A 17313-nucleotide genomic window follows, 5' to 3' on the forward strand; every position below is an offset into this window, starting at 1 on the left:
TGAGGCGGGGAAACAGAGCACACGTGGTTGTTGGGGATCTTTGTTTCGGCGGCGGCGGCTCGGATGCTCGCATCTCAAAAATTTGCTCGTATCTCAAGGCAAAAATATGGTCGAATCACAGCTCGTATCTCAAAAAATTCGTATGTCAAAGCACTCGTATATATACAGTGATACCTCGAGATACGGTATAGGGCTGGGCGATATGGCCGAAAACTGTATCACTATCATATTTTATGGCCCAGGAGAAAGGACCAGGAGAAAAATATATTACATTTAAACTTTTTTTAAGCTAAACCTTCCTCTTATCCTAATCCCTTCAGTTATTAAGACAGAAATGTCAACAACCAGGAAAACGTTAAGTCTATAGTCACAATGAACACTGATTATCTGTATCTGTATATAAATGATCAATTATCTCTTAACATTTAAGGTGCAAAATGAAAGAAAATGTAAGAAATGCTTAGTAAAGTGTAATAAAATAGTGCAAAGTGTTAAATATAAACATAGAGAAACCTGAGAATTTAGTGCAAGTTTAGTGCTAGGAAGTTCACGAGCTGTTCACCTTCTGGTGAATAAAGTGTTTTAAAATATGTGCAGTGTTTTTTAAACATAAATAAAACTGAGGAAGACTGAGATACATCTGTAATATAAAACACAAACCTGATACAGTACAGTAACATTGTTTAAAATATAAAACCTGCAGAAATATGAAAAAGTAACTCAAGTTATTCTTACTCTAATCATACTTGAAGTTGAACTATTCAACTATATTTTCGTAGACTTATAATTAGGGCTGTAGCTATCGAATATTTTAGTAATAGTGTATTCTATCAAAAAATTTCATCGATTAATCGAGTAATCTGATAAAATGTATTTTTGCTTAATTAAAGAGCAATATTAAACATACAAGAGAAAATAAGACGGGTCTCTTAAAATGAATAACTAATTGGTTTCCTTTTTTAGAAAAATGAACTTTTATTTTTTAAATGCATAGTATGCAAAGCATACAACAATATTTTCTATCAAAAATAAACATTTAGATGCCCATTGTTTCTCTGTCTGTACTTGTACTGTGAACAATGACAAAGTTGACTGAGAAGAATTAAGTACATTTAAGTGTCATACATTCTGGGTTTTAAATGAACCCTTTTCTGAGATGCAAAAACAAAAAAATAAATTATTTTCAAATTACTTTTTTAAAGTATCAAAACTAAGTATACTGCCTTTAAGTTATGCAACTTCACTTTCAGAACTACAAGATTCTAAATCTACAGTTCAGGCATAACATAAGCCTTTACTTTCTAATTTGGAATGCTTTGTTTATGTGTATTTAAGAGGCAAAAAACATGGACAGGAACTTGGACCTAGAGGCCATGCATGGTTTCACACCGAGTGCTTTAAGCATATATATTAATCAGAATATCAAAGTCTCTTTCTCTCAACGTGTGTGCTTTAAAAGTCTTTAAAGGAGCATGTGATTGCAACAAAAACTGAGGCTTGCCCTGCACTTTGAAGCAATGTTTTCTGCTGCAGAAAACAGACGCTCTGATTGTGTCCCAAACCTTTTTCTCCTGTTTGTTTCTTCTCTTTGCTCATTGACATTGTTATAGCACCCTTACATTTTGCAGCCCGCACGTGCACGCGCCCTCAAATCAAAAGACTGCTAACTCCTTGCGTCTCCTTCCGCTTTTACGTAAGCACGTTATCACACACACACACAAAATAATTGCACAAGAATGTGATGTGAGCTTTAAAATGAATTAAAAGAGGCTTCGAGGCAGAGGAATTTGCCTCGGATAATTTTTGTAATCGAGTTACTCGAGGAATCGTTTCAGCCCTAGTTATAATATCCAAAAAAACTGCCACACTGGCGCGCTGACTTTTCCTCTTTTATTTACAATTTCCTCGCTCGCTGCGGCTCATTTTCTGCTTATCAGTCGCCGGTTACTGAAGAGGAATCCAGCACGAGACAACGATATGGCGCAACCAAACATGATACTGTTACATGATTGGCTGTTAGAGTGTCACTCCCCAAGTTGCTAGGTTACCAGAGAGTGCCTTTGTTAATGCAACCAAACTTGCTTCGCAACCTCTGTTTTCTTCCGACGAAGAATAAAAAATATCGAACGTCTTATCGAGCACATTTTTTATCGCTATCGATCACATGTCTATCGCGATACATATCGTTATCGCTTTATCGCCCAGCCCTAATACAGTATATATAAAATGTTTAAATTAAGCTTCGTAAAAACAACAAATAATTTCCCTTGCAGTCCAGTGGCAGGATCCTGAGCAGGGAACTGAACTGAGGAGGAGTTAAATGCCAAGCCAGGAAAAGTATCTGGCATAATACCTGTGCCAAAATCAAATAAGGGGATTAGACGATCTGCACTGGCAACCCTTAACAGAAAACACCAAAAGAACAACAATATAAACAAGGAAATCGTGTTTTGTGGTAAAACATAATATTTCTGTCAACTTTCACAATTTAACACGTTTCCACAATATATCTGGTTTTCATAATAGTTTTTCTTCCGTCTGGCTGAACACTTTGTTGGAGTGTAGAACCTTTTAATATTTAAACATCACTAGTTTTTAGTAAATAATGTGTATGTAGGACCTTGTTAAAGACAACTCAGGCGTTACTTATACCTATATGTTTCACAGTGAACTTAATGATTGAATAATGTGCTTCATAATAAATTATTTAACTGCATATAAGTGTAGAATTAAAAGTCTTCTCCAGTTTCCTCCAGCTTTCAATATCATTAGGACATGTAATTACTGTCAGTGTGTCTGTGTATATGAGAGGCTTTGTATTCCTAAATAAAGCATCTACTCTCGATGAATAAACCTGTAAACAAACACTTTATAAACTCTGTATGAGGCAGACATAACACGCCATCAATCAGAAGTGTGTGTGTGTGTGTGTGTGTGTGTGTGCGTGAGGACTACAGAAACACTTTATACAATAACACAAACCTGACACACAGGTTCCTGGTGTTATTTATGTGGTTATTAAGAGGTGATGTGAGAGGAACCGTCGTGTCAGATGGAGCTCAGCAGTGGTGTGTGTGAGTGCATGTGAGTGTGTGTAGTGTGTGTATGTGTGTAGTGTGTGTATATGTGTGTGTGTGTGTGTGTGTTTGAGATGCTGAGTTTCGGCCTCACCTATTCTTCTCTTCCCCTCCGCATGTCACTTCCTCTCTAACACGAGATATTACATTAACCCCGCTGACATGAATCACTTACTGTGTCCTCCATGTGGATTTAAGCTCAATCTGGCAGCACAGCCAGAGTGACGTTAGCTACGTAGCTGTTAGCTTTAGCAAACAAAGGCCCAACTCCATCTTCCTTTCAGCAGAGAGGACAGAGCAAAGAACTACACAAGAACGACATAAAACCTCCTACCGAAGCGTTGGGCCGATGCAGGCCGTGTCCGTGCTCTCTATCTCCTGCAGTATGCGCTCATGCTCGGTGATACACTCCGGGGTTTCAGTCTCCGCCATGTTGCTCTGTCTTCATCACAGCGACAGCTGATGACAATGCGGGTTGGAGGAGCAGAGACTAACGTCGCCGGCAGGGGGTGCCGTGGGGTATAATACGACCTGACTTTCCCTATAAAAGCGCACTACATAGGACACGAACTATAGGATTCTACACCCTGCGTAGTGCACTTTGTTTTTCAGGCATTACAAACACAACCCAGCACTACAGTAAGGAACAGGGAGCTGGTCGTGTGCTGTAATATAGCATTTTTGCTTTATGTGGTAATGGACGTTGTACTACAAACTCTGTATTGTAGGTACTTTTATGAGCCCAGATTATTTTAGATTGATCTTAATAATAATATGAAACAGCAGTAACATTTCACTGTATGTTCTCCTTATAGGTGTTGTTAGCAGTAGAAAAAACTACAGGACTATAATAATAATAATAAACATTTGAAATCTTTTGTATTCATATTTTTTTCCTGAGATGCTTTATCTATGATTTTTTTTTAAAAACTTTCCATATTACTAATAACAAAATAATAACTGACTATAATTAAATGTTTATTATTATTGTTGTTGTTTCTTTCATGTGCTATATATAACTTTTAGTCCACAATTTTCAATACTTTTACTAATAGCAGAAGCAGAAAAATTGACTTTAATATACATTGGCTTTAAATGTTAGTTATTATTGTTTTGTTGCTTCTGACACTTATTAACCATAGCCTATATGTTAATATTTTAACATACATAAAATGTGACCGAAAAAACAGTACATAGCATAAAACATATAATCATTACACATACATTATACACTACACACAATTTATCCAATTCAAAAATGCTTTTCTCAAACCCAAACATTTTCTTAGTGTTTTCCGATCACCACAACTGTGTAACGTAGTTTGCTGAATAATCCACATAGTATGAAATTGGACGGATGAAACAACTCACTCATAATGCAGAATATAACACAAAGGTGAACCATTGCATGCAAATAATAAACTCATATAAATAATTACCTTAAGGTTGTTCCCAGAGGCAAGTCTACTGACTCAAGCTCCACAAAAACATTGCAATAAACTTTTTTCTCTCGAACATCTTCTTGTGGGGAGCTCGGTGCTGGTGCCCTCGCTCTGCTGCTCTCCATGATCCCTTTCACTATCTGGGGTGTGTGTAGTTTATAGGATAGCACCGAAACCAGAGTCAGCAGAAAGCCATAACCCCTGCAAAAACCTGTCCTCGTGATCCTCAGTACTTTGAATCCTACATAGCTACTATCATTGCTGTGCTTGTTAAATATTTCCTAACCTCTTAATTAACTCTGACCTTATACTGAAGTGACTAAGTTTGTTTGAGGTGGCATTAACACTTTGACAATGTTTAGGAATATCAGGAATTTAAATTCAGATACTACAGCACAAATACAGTAAAGTGTATCTTACAATATATATGTGTTTGTGTGTATGTTGCATGTCTATATTTCTTAAAATCCATCATTAAAACCATCCAACAATGTTCATTCTCAAATCCTCATATTTTAACAGCAGATTACATGAGAAAAATGACTTGAGCAGTAACAGCACCCAAGGACAACCACAAGATGAATTCTTGCACATTAGTTTCTTCTGAAAGATCTGATCCCAGATTGCCCCTTGTCTCTGCAGTCTATTGACTGAATCCATAAAGGCTTATTTACCAAAAATGATTATTCCTTAAAGATATTTCCCTCACCTCACTAGTTTACTGTGATTAAAAACTGCTTATAGTCACTGAAACAAAGTTAGACAGAGTTATACATATTTGGTGCAATGATCAATGTGTGCTTTCATAATTAAGAAATTGCTGTTATTTAAGAAAAAAACAAAACGGTGACAGTGCATTGTACCAGTCAGTTTTCCACCACAGGGAAGTCAGGACAACCAGCTCAAGCTTTTTCAGCCAAAAAATTCACCTGAATTTGATTTTTTACCAAATTCACACTGTGTGTTCCAGAACTCAAGAGTAACATGGGAGAGTGATTAGTTTTATCCTATCATGGAAATATCCTGATATATAGTAGAAACAATTATGATATCATATAATCTATGTGTTATAGTGTGTGTTACAGTGCAGTGTGTGTTGTAGTTTTTTAGATTGTAGGATTTGTTGGTGTGTTGTTATAGTGGTATATGGTATATCCTCCTCTGAGGCGGCCAGCCGCAGGTCGATCAAGCTTCGGCTGTCCAATCAGGAGTTTATTATTTTTACAACTAAGTGTTTACTCTGTATTGATTGATTTGTTGAACTATTTACCTATTTTATCTATTTATTTATTTATTTATTCATTTACTTATTTATTGTCTATCATTTGCTCCTAAAAGATGAGAGTGGACGTGAAGGATAGCAGAGTGAGAGAGAGCCGCTCGACTGAGCAGGTCAACTCCCTACACTGCAAAAAATGCCCCTCTTGAAACAAGCAAGATATGCTTAAATCAGTAGTTAATAGTGTACTAGAATCAAGCAAAAAAATCTGCCAATGGGATAAGCAAAATTGATGATAAGAATTCTTGAAAATAGCATAAATATCTAGTCACTAATAAATGCCATTAGATCTTAAAACTAGACAAAATGCTTAAAGCTGTGCAGTTTTTTCTTTTTATAGGAATTGAATAATACATACATTTAGTGCAAATTGCATTAAAACTAGAATATTTTATCTTAAATCTAGTCACTAAAAATACTGATAGTTCTTGAAACTAGACAAACATGCTTATAATTGCAATTTTCACTTTTTATAAGCTCTGAATAATAAGTAATTTCAGTGTATGCCTGACTTAGGTGAAGTGTTGGTGCTAAATTAGTGTTTAGCTGGGTTTGCATTAGGGTTGGGGATGGTGTTGACATTAGGGCATTAGTAAGATATTAGCCATGTATGCTAGATTTAAAGATTAACATTATGGCTTTAAATAAAAGTGTGTCTGTGTTCTGTTAGCGCCATGTTAGCGTATTACTTTTAGCAGGGTATTAGCCATGTTTTTCTTAGTGAGGTTAGCATTAGCATTAGTGGGATTAGGTTAGTGTCAGGATTAAGGTTATGGCCTTAGATATAGCATTATTGGTGTGTTATGTTAGTACCAGGTTAGCGCCTTGTATTTTGTCGGATATATTAGCCATGTTTCTTTTAGCAGGGTTAGCCTTAGGGTTAGGTTTAGCCATGTTTTTCTTAGTGGGGTTTAGGGTTATTCTTCAGGTTGGCATTAGGTATGTTAGCGTTTCGCAGGATATTAGCCATGTATTTCTTAGTAGGGTTAGTATTAGGGTTAGCGTTAGGTTCAGATTTTGGGGTGTCCGGTATGAGTGCCGCAAATCATCATACACCCTTACCCTATTTACATGGAGTTAGCTTTTTACATAGGGTGATCTTAGAATTAACATTATATAGACATGATATTTATTTGTGGTGAGGAACACAGATGTTCAAATGCTGTGACGTTTTTTTTTTTATAAAAGTGATTTTTATAGTAATCTTATTCTCATTTTTCAATATTATTCATTAACGCCATGGGGGTATTGGGTGTCTAGTTTTCTAATCCATTGTCTTTCTTTGGTTTGTCGTTCCTTTGTAGAACACATTGGGTTGTGTTCCACTGCCAGGCTGCGGAGCGCTTGGAGTCCATGTCTCAGGAAGTGGGCTATGAGGTGAGTACCTTTTTTCCTTCTATGTCTAATGTTGTACTGGTGTGCCACGAGTCTGGTCTGTATTGAATTCCTTGTTTCCCCAGTGTATTGTTTATCACACCTCTTGCATCGGATCAGGTAGACACAATTTTTGGTCCTAAGGGGGATATTCCATTATAGGTTGAACGCTTCCCCTGTGGGTTTCTTGCCATTTGATGATCTGGTGGGGGTCTTTTTTCTTTTTGGTTGAGGGGGTGCAGTTTGCTATGGCCAGTAAATTTTTTAGGTTGGGGTTTTTCATAAAAGCTGTTATCACATGAACCCTAAATGATGATTTGTCGTCCTTGAATATGGTATGGAAGTTGCATTTTAGAGTTCTGCTTAAGTTGAGGTTGTATTGGGAAAGTTTGAGTGTCAGTGGAATGACGACTTCCCCATCATTGTCCTCCTTTTGGGTTGAGGGGTGTGCGAGGTCCTTTTTCCAGTTGGTGTAGATTAAGCAGAGGAAGCCTCTGGCATTACCCCTCTTTTGGAGTGCCTTGAACAAAATCATTTTAGCCTTCTGGAAATCGTGCTCTTGGATGCAAATTCTATTGAATCGGGTTAGTTGTGCCTTAACGATTCCCTTAAAAGTGTGTTTGGGGTGGTAGCTGTCCCTGTGTAGTAGTGCATGGCTGTCGGTCTCCTTAAAAAAATACTTTGAGGTCCAGTGTCCCCCTGGCCATGAAGTTGTTACCTTTATAGGTAGTTGTGTCCAAAAAGTTAATCGTTGAGTCATGTAGCATGTGTTTTAATTTTATGGAGTTGTGATGGTTGTTGAGAGTGGTTACAAATTCCTGGAATTGTTCCTGCATATCATCCCAGATTCCCCAAGTATTGGCTGGTAAAACGGAGCATCTTTCAAAGGCTTTCAAAGTCTGAGACGATATGGCGGCCCGGTGGTGTTGAGGGTGTGGGCCAAGTGGTCTGAGGTTTATGGATTTTTTTGGTAGGAGGTACAGTACAATTGCCTAGGTCTGGGGATGGGTTCCCCCATTAGGTATTTTGCTTGTTTTTGGTTTATGAAACCCCTCTCTTTTAGGGTCTTAATTTTGTTTTGGATGATTGGCAGTGATTCCTTGTATATGGGCTGGGCCAATGTAGTACTGTGGGTTATTTAGTTGTCTTAGGGCTTCCTGGACATAGTTTGGCCTATCCATTATCCATTATCACTACCCCACTGCCTTTATCTGTTATTTTGGGTCCGCTCAGGTTAGAAGGCTGTGTGTTCTTTGGTATGGGGAGGTTTTTCATGGGGAGGTTTGTGGTTCTGTCCATTTAGATGAGGTCTTTGAGCTTCTGGTGGATTTTTTGGGGTGGGGGTTCCCAGTTTGATCTGGTTGTGAATGGTGCTTTGGTTGGTTGCTCGTATGTTTCATTGGTTCCAAAGAAGGATGTTATTTATAGCCTCCGGTGGACATCAGTTTTGAGTTGTTTATGTAGCTTAGGGTCTACCATGGGAATGAATGAAAGTCCCTTTTCCAGGACTCTTTCCTCCGTTGTTGATAGAGTGAATGTCCAGTGGATTTTGTCTGGTAGTGTGCAGAACTTTTCTGACAGGAAGATTGCATTGCAAAAAATGCCCCTCTCGAAACAAGCAAGATATGATTAAATCTAGTATCTTAAATCTAAAATGTACTAGAATCAAGCAAAAAGATCTGCCAATGGGGTAAGCAAAATTGACTTGATAAGAATTCTTGAAAATAGCATAAATATCTAGTCACTGTGTTTGTTATATTTGTTTTAGAAAAGATAGACGAACTTGCAGGGGTGGCGGTGTGTTGATTTATATTAAAGAAACTTTTAAATGTATCCAAATTAATTTGGACACACTTTTAGAATGTGTGGGCATCACTGTAGTGCTGTCGACAAAAATGAAGTTTAATATTGTTACTTTATATAATCCCCCCTCACATGGTGTATCATTTTATAAGGATCTAGATGACTTACTTAAACAGTTAAATTGTCGCTGTGAGACTATCTTCCAAGGAGATTTTAACATAAATTGGTAAGTATTAGTAATAGGCAAAAGCTAAAAACGATTTACTTAAAACATAATTTCAACCAAATAATCAATGAACCGACAAGATTAACAAAAAGCTGTAAAACTCTTATTGATTTGATCTTCACAAATAGAACTGTGAGTGAGTGAGTAAAACGTACAACTTAAATCACAGGTCTTTCTGATCACAATATGATTTTAATTGTTAGAAAGCTCTCCAAAAATCGTCTATACTCCTTTTGTAATATTCGGCATAAATTAGAATTTATAGGTATCCCCAAGAATAAAAGACCTCAACTTGAAGATGAATTGCAGAACATAAATTGGAATAATGTTAGGCAAACTCATGATTTAGATACCTGCTGTACTACAATGATGAAAACACTAACAGAGGTGATTCAGAAACATACTCAGTTATTGAAGTATCCAAAACGTAGAAGGGCTTTACCATGGCTGAATAAGGATATTCTCCAGCTGATGAAAAAAGAGACCTTGCGCTCAAACATTCATTATTAACAAAAACTAACACAGATATACTTGTTTTTAAGGGATTAAGAAATAAAGTAGTTAGGGAGCTACACAAAGCAAAAACAAACTACTTTATGAAATTGATGGCTGACTCAGGAGGGAACAGTTCAGAACTTTGGAAACATCTAAATATTTTAAGTAATCGAGTGCCTAAACAACAAAAGTTAATAGCGGAATTAAATATAAATGGAATCGTTACTAACAAAAGGACTGAAATTGCAAATTTACATTTACAGCATTTGGCAGACGCCCTTATCCAGAGCGACGTACATAAGTGCTTAAATCTCTAACATTGAATACATTAATGCTGGCTCACTAAGTTACATACTTAAGATAACACGAGTTTAAAACATTTGTTCAAAGTTACAATGAAAGTGTCAAAGGTGTTTTTTTTTTTTTTTAAAAATGCAAAAGATAATGAAGAAGTGCTAGTTGAAGTGTTTCCTGAATAAGTAGGTCTTCAACCGCCGCTTGAAAATAGCCAGTGACTCAGCTGTCCGGACCTCTAGGGGAAGTTCGTTCTACCACCTTGGTGCCAGTACAGAGAAGAATCTTGTAGTATACTTGCCTCTTACCCTGAGAGATGGTGGAACCAGTCGAGCAGTGCTGGTAGATCGGAGGGTGCGGGGTGCAGTGCGAGGAGTTATGAGGGCTTTGAGGTAAGAGGGAGCTGGTCCATTTTTGGCTTTGTAGGCCAGCATCAGTGTTTTGAATCTGATGCGTGCAGCTACCGGAAGCCAGTGGAGGGATCGCAGCAGCGGGGTGGTATGCGAGAACTTTGGCAGGTTGAAAACAAGTCGGGCAGCTGCATTTTGGATCATTTGCAGAGGACGGATTGCGTTCATAGGTAGACCTGCCAGCAGTGCATTGCAGTAATCCAGTCTAGAAATGACGAGAGACTGAACAAGTACCTGAGCAGCCTGTGTGGACAGAAATGGTCGAATCCTTCTAATGTTGTAGAGAAGAAACCGACATGAGCGAGTCACATTAGCAACATGGGAGGAAAAGGACAGTTGATTGTCCATGGTTACCCCAAGGTTGCGAGCTGTGGCTGAAGGGGAGATCAGATCGTTGTGCAAGGATATAGCAAGATCATGACCTGGGGATGAATCACCTGGGATGAAGAGCAGCTCAGTTTTGCTAGGATTAAGCTTTAACTGATGAGCAGTCATCCATGATGAAATTTCTGCCAGACATGCAGAGATCCGGTCAGAAGCTGTGGCATCTGCGGGTGGGAAAGAGAAGATAAGTTGTGTATCATCAGCATAGCAGTGGTAAGAGAACCCATGTGAGGAAATAACTTCACCAAGAGAGTGAGTATACAGGGAGAAAAGAAGAGGACCAAGTACTGAGCCTTGTGGGACGCCAGTGGAGAGTCTGCGTGGAGCAGATGTCACTCCCCTCCATGTTACCTGATATGAGCGTCCTTCCAGGTAGGAAGCGAACCATTCCCAAGCTGATCCGCAAATCCCAAGACTCCTGAGGGTGGCTAAGAGAGTCTTATGGTTGACCGTATCAAACGCTGCTGAAAGGTCAAGGAGGATAAGGACAGATGAGAGATTGGCTGATCTAGCAGCATGTAGTTTCTCAGAGACATCTAAAAGGGCTGTCTCTGTGGAATGAGCTGCTTTAAAGCCAGACTGGGGGTCTTGGAGGTTGTTCTGTGAGAGATAGACAGACAGTTGATTAAAGACAATGCGTTCAAGAATTTTTGAAAGAAACGAGAGAAGTGATACCGGTCTGTAGTTACTGATGTCTGATGGATCCAGAGCAGGTTTCTTCAGGATGGGAATAACCCTTGCTCTCTTGAAGGTAGTTGGTACCTGACCAGATGCTATGGATCTATTGGTGATGGTTGTAATGAAGGGCAGAAGGTCTTGTGAGATGGTCTGGAGCAAAGTGGAAGGGAGTGGATCCAATGGGCAGGTGGTAGGATTGCAAGACTGGATGAGTTTTAGAATCTCTTCTGCTGTTACAGTTGAGAAATGTGACAACAAAGGTGTAGGGGAGTCCATACTCTGAGATGTAAGTGCAGTCGGGGCTGAAGTGAAGGTCCGGCAGATTTCCTCAATCTTCTCCTGGTAGAAAGAAGCAAAGTCTTCTGCAGTCAGGGAGGATGAAGAAGGTGGAGCCGGGGGGTTGAGCAGAGAAGAGAGGATGTGGAATTTCCGAGGGTCATGTGAGGAAGCTTCAAGCTTTTCCTTGTAGAAGGAAGTCTTGGCAGAAGTCACATCTGAGGAGAACTTGGCCATGAGTGTTCGGTAAGAATCAAGATCTGCATCAAGTTGTGATTTCTTCCACATTCTCTCTGATGATCTTAGCTCTCTTTGATTTGATCTGAAAGCCAAGGAGCAGAACAAGAAGTTTTCTTGGGTTTAGTGGACATAGGAAGTCCATAGTTGAGGAAAGAGATGAGAGGAAAGTATCTGTGGCCGAGTCCGAGGGCAGTGAGGAAAAAGACTCAGGATCAGGAAGGGAAGAAAGAGTGCCAGAAGCTACAGAAGAAGGGGAGACAGAGTAAAGGTTGCGGCGGGTAAGAGCGAGGGGGTGAGAGGTAGTTTTAGGTAGGATAGGGAGAGTGATGGTAAAGGATACCAGGTGATGATCAGAGACATGTAGTGGGGTAGCAGTCACGTCTGTAGCTGGAGAAGGACGGGTGAAAACCAGGTCCAGCACATTGCCTCCTTTGTGTGTGGGGATGTAGCTGTTGAGTGTGAGTGTGAATAAGTCAAGAAGAGACAGGAGGGAAGAAGAATGTAGCTTGTCAGAGGGGAGGTTGAAGTCACCAAGCACTGTCAGGGGGGAGCTATCAGAAGGGAAAGCACTAAGCAGTGTGTCCATTTCTTCCAGGAAGTCACCTAGGGGACCAGGAGGGCGGTAAACAACAATGATAACAAGGTTAATTGGAGAGGTAACTGAAATGGCATGGAATTCAAAAGAGGAGATGGTTAAATGAGACAAGAGGAGAGGTGTAAAGCACCATTTCTTTGACAGCAATAAACCTGTACCACCACCCCTGCCTGTTTCTCGTGGTGAGTGAGAGAAAGCATAGGCAGAGGATAAAGCAGCTGGTGTAGCAGTGTTCTGTGGGGATATCCAGGTCTCTGTTAGCGCAAGAAAATCAAAGGAGTAATGGGAAGTTAAAGCAGAGATAAAATCAGCTTTTTTCACAGCAGACTGGCAATTCCAGAGCCCACCTACCACCACTGTTTGAGACTTACACAACAGAGGAGGGTAGATGAGGTTACTGGGATTGTGACCTCTGCTCTGTGGACGAGAGTGTCTGCGAGTGTAGGAATTGAGTACAGAGATGGGTTTAAGGCACATATTTGCAGTCAAGAGTGAGAATTAAAGGTATGGTAGAATATAGCAAAACAGTATTAGACACAAAGTTTACAATGAGAGAGAGAGAGAGATACTTACAAACCTTCAATTTAAATAGGTAAGCCCTGCCCCCAATTCACACCTTAAGGTAGACTGAAACTACTCCTGATTAATCAGCTGAGAGAACAACAAGGACCAACACTATAAAAATCAACAATGGTATAGAATATAACAATTCAAATCACACTACTCTAGAACAAAGTGAGTTAAGCAGATAGTATACAAAAGTCAGGAACCTACTTTACCAGAAGACAATATATTCAAATGAAGAGAGTTAAAGCACACTGAAGAGTAGGCTGGTTCACCTTCAATTTAAATAGGTAAGCCCTGCCCCCAGTTCACACCTTAAGGTAGACTGAAACTACTCCTGATTAATCAGCTGAGAGAACAACAAGGACCAACACTATAAAAATCAACAATGGTATAGAATATAACAATTCAAATCACACTACTCTAGAACAAAGTGAGTTAAGCAGATAGTATACAAAAGTCAGGAACCTACTTTACCAGAAGACAATATATTCAAATGAAGAGAGTTAAAGCACACTGAAGAGTAGGCTGGTTCACCTTCAATTTAAATAGGTAAGCCCTGCCCCCAATTCACACCTTAAGGTAGACTGAAACTACTCCTGACAAATCAATTTAATAGATTCTTTATCCAATCATATGAGGATTTGGCTAACAATTTTCAACCAGTCCAATTAAAACACATACTGTGAGACCAAACAAAATCTTTTTGTATAAAAGAGGTAGACCAGAGTGAAATTGCTGAAGTTTTTAGACAGTTACGGCAATCTAAGGCCAAGGACAACTTTGGCTTGGATACTGCTTTTATAAAAAAAAACATAGTTCTCTCCTTTTACTACCAGTTACACATGTAGTAAACTTATCTATTAGAGCAAATGAATTTCCTCAGCAATGGAAAACAGCTATTATAACCCCAGTCTTTAAGTTTGGAGCACCTGATCAGGTCTCGAATTATAGACCGATTTCAATTTTACCTGCATTCTCAAAGGTTCTCAAAAAAATAGTAGCCAAACAACTTGTTGATTATCTTGAAAGTAACCACCTTCTATATACCAAACAATTTGGGATTAGACCAAATGTAATGTAAAGGTAATGTAGTGGGAGCAGTATTTCTGGACTTGAAAAAAGCCTTTGATACTGTGAACCATGAAATTCTTTTAAATAAATTAGAAAATTGTAACTTGTCACATGATGCAATAACTTGGTTTAGATAGGCAGCAGATTCCATTAGTCATTTAGATAAGATTAGATTCCACCAGTCACCTTTTCAAACTTGTCGAATTGGAATTCCACAAGGCTCAATTTTAGGCCCTTTGCTTTTTAGTTTATATATAAATGATCTTCCATACAGTTGCAAGAAAGCCAAATGCATGCAGATGACACAATTATACATGTCTCAGCAAAAACTCCTCAGATTGCAGCTGAAATGCTTTCAAAAGAATTGGATGGTGTGTCACACCATCTCCGAAACAATCATCTGACCCTGAACTATGATAAGACTATGTGCTTTTCAATAAAAAGAAAGATCAATAAAAATTTTAGAATAAAGATTGATGAGGAGATAGTTGAGGTACATGAATTTAAATTTCTAGGGGTTACATTAGATTCTCATCTTAAGTTTGATAGTCATGTAAAGAGGCTGTGTAGAACTGTCAAGACTAATTTAAACTGCTTTCGATTGATAAGACAATATATACCCATTAAGGCAGCACAGCAAATTATGCATTCTATGATATTTTCTCATCTATCATATTGCATCACTGTTTGGGGTCAGGCCAATCAAACAACAATTACACCTATTAGGTCATTATATAAACAGGCATTAAAAGTAATGGACCAAAAACCTATGAGATGGCACCAGTGTATCATTGTATCATCACTGTATCATCACTGTATGAACAACCTTGCACCAGAAATACTCTGTCAATTAGTAGTGAAACAAAAGAGCGGAATAAGAACTAGAGGCACAACTAGTGGAAACTGTATAGCCTCAAAACGTAGAACAACATTTGGTTAGACGTCATTTTTAGTAAGAGGCATAAATTTATGGAACGATTTAACACCAGAAATTAAAACATTAACAAGACTCAACGTTTTTAATACACATTTAAAGCAGTGGCTGAAACTGAAACAACTCTGTGAACATTGACTGTATAGGATACAACGCAGTGTATGCAAACATAAGGTTGCATATGTCAGCATGCACAGACATATGCATACTTTTGTGTTTTGTATTGTTAAATATGTCTAGACTCTGTTTTATAGTGATTGTTATATTTATTTAAGCCCATTTTAGCTCATGGACGGAATGTATTTATTGCATGTATTTTAATAGCTATAAATTCTTGATTTAATATTCTGTAATTTCTGTTTTAACTTTACAAGCCTAACCAGGGACAGGGGTTGCAAATTAGTCATGGCTATAAACCTGTATGTATGGCATCTACTTTGTATTTTATAAAGCAATGTTTTATGCATTTGTCCCTGTCAAATAAACATCAATAACAATAAAAATAACTAATAAATGCAATTAGATCTTAAAACTAGACAAAAATTCTTAAAAGATGTGCACTTTTAATAAGAATTGAATAATACATACATTTAGTGCAAATTGCATTAAAACTAGAATATTTTATCTTAAATCTAGTCACTAAAAATACTGTTAGGTCTTGAAACTAGACAAACATGCTTATAATTATGCAAATGTCACTTTTTATAAGCTCTGAATAATAAGTAATTTTAGTGCAGAATGCATTAAAACTAGAACATTTAGCCTTGTTTTTTTCCAAGATGACGAATAACCTGAAAATAGATCAATTCTTTAAACACCCCAATAATGTACTAAATGAATAAACAACCAACTTAAGTTTTGCTGAACATTTATTGAACAACCTCCTCTTAAACAAATCCAGCAGGATGAACTGATTCCAAGGCTAACTCACTCACACACACACGTACATTTTATATACAATGTATAAAATATACAATTTACAATAATGTAACCTTCAACAAAATATTACATTCAATAACAATAAATATGGTTCAGAATATTTTGAAACAAATAATTTTCTCTCTTAAACTCAACAGTATGATGACAATATGAGGTGAAAATGCACAAGTCCGTTAATTGATTCAATTGAACAAAGTACATGGAACAAACGACTCAGTTAGCCAAAGTTTGTGAATCAAATGAATCAGTTCATAGAGTTGTTGAACTCTTTCGATCAGTTCAAGTTCAAAAATAATCTCTCCTTTTTGGTAGCAAAAAAATATAGAATGAGTTCGACGAACAAGTCTTTTTGTGTCCTCTTACCAGTTGATGATTTCTTAACACTGTTTAACGGTGAATCAGATTCGTGCACATTTAATCACGTCCGATAGCAGACGATTCCTCTCCAGAAGAGTTAAATATGGCACATATATCCCAACAAGCTCATTTCAATATTCCAATTCTCCGTTGGATTGCATCAGCTTCTCTTTCAAATAATCACTTATCGTTTTCTCACTCCGATGACAATTTCATATCACTGTAATCCTTCCAGATATGTGATTTTTTTTTTGCATTCAATCTTTCTCTCCACACGTGGAAACGTTCTTGAATACCACTTTGTATAGCAGCTTCGTTTGAATTTCCCCCCTCTGACTCAATTTCTCCGCCTCTCACGCTCACAATGTTAGCTGCGCCATCTTGTCTCTCCTCCTCCTTCTCTCTCCCGCTGCCCGTGCAGCAGCGCCGTGGGCGGGGCTTAGGAAAGTGCTGTTTAAAGATTGGCTCGTTGGAGAGCCAATCACTGGAATGAGAGCCGTGATTGGACAAAACAACTTTCCTTCTGGAACTTTCCTTTTAACTAGTAACCTGATTACACTCTCCCCATCTTGAAGATATGCAGGTCCCTCTGCATCCTTCAGGCTGCAAAGTCACTGCGGAGGGGTGTCAACTATACATTTCCACAGATGCACCCTTAAGAATATCAGTCCCCTCCAATGATACAGTGAACGTTGTACTGAGCCCTTGCAGTAATGATTGTACGGCCAATGAAAGCGTATTAACCAACTTAGGGTAATGCGGTGTGAATGATGTTGTGGCTGCGGAGTAGGAGTACAAAGCTCAGTTACTGAACAGCTTGAGGAGTCAGCTACAAACGGTATTCAACACACATGCAGGAAGTGAACTTCAAC

The 17313-nt window shown here is 38.3% G+C and overlaps 1 protein-coding gene across 4 annotated transcripts in view; it reads right to left on the reverse strand.

Annotated features, from left to right (window-relative positions):
* exoc6 (exocyst complex component 6) overlaps window positions 1-4669 on the reverse strand; it is a 51635-nt gene extending 46966 nt beyond the window's left edge. For 2 of the 4 annotated variants that reach the window (XM_060864017.1, XM_060864016.1), the window contains exon 1: window positions 3412-3571. In XM_060864017.1, the coding sequence (XP_060720000.1) occupies window positions 3412-3509 (98 nt within the window). In that variant the 5' untranslated portion in view covers window positions 3510-3571. Of the gene's footprint in view, window positions 1-3411; window positions 3572-4516 lie in introns of those variants that run through there. The other 2 variants (XM_060864013.1, XM_060864015.1) reach the window with 2 other exon arrangements.
* Between the last annotated feature and the right edge of the window lie 12644 nt (window positions 4670-17313).

The sequence above is a fragment of the Tachysurus vachellii genome, chromosome 2 (genome assembly GCF_030014155.1).
Source record: "Tachysurus vachellii isolate PV-2020 chromosome 2, HZAU_Pvac_v1, whole genome shotgun sequence".
Taxonomy (NCBI): Eukaryota; Metazoa; Chordata; class Actinopteri; order Siluriformes; family Bagridae; genus Tachysurus; species Tachysurus vachellii.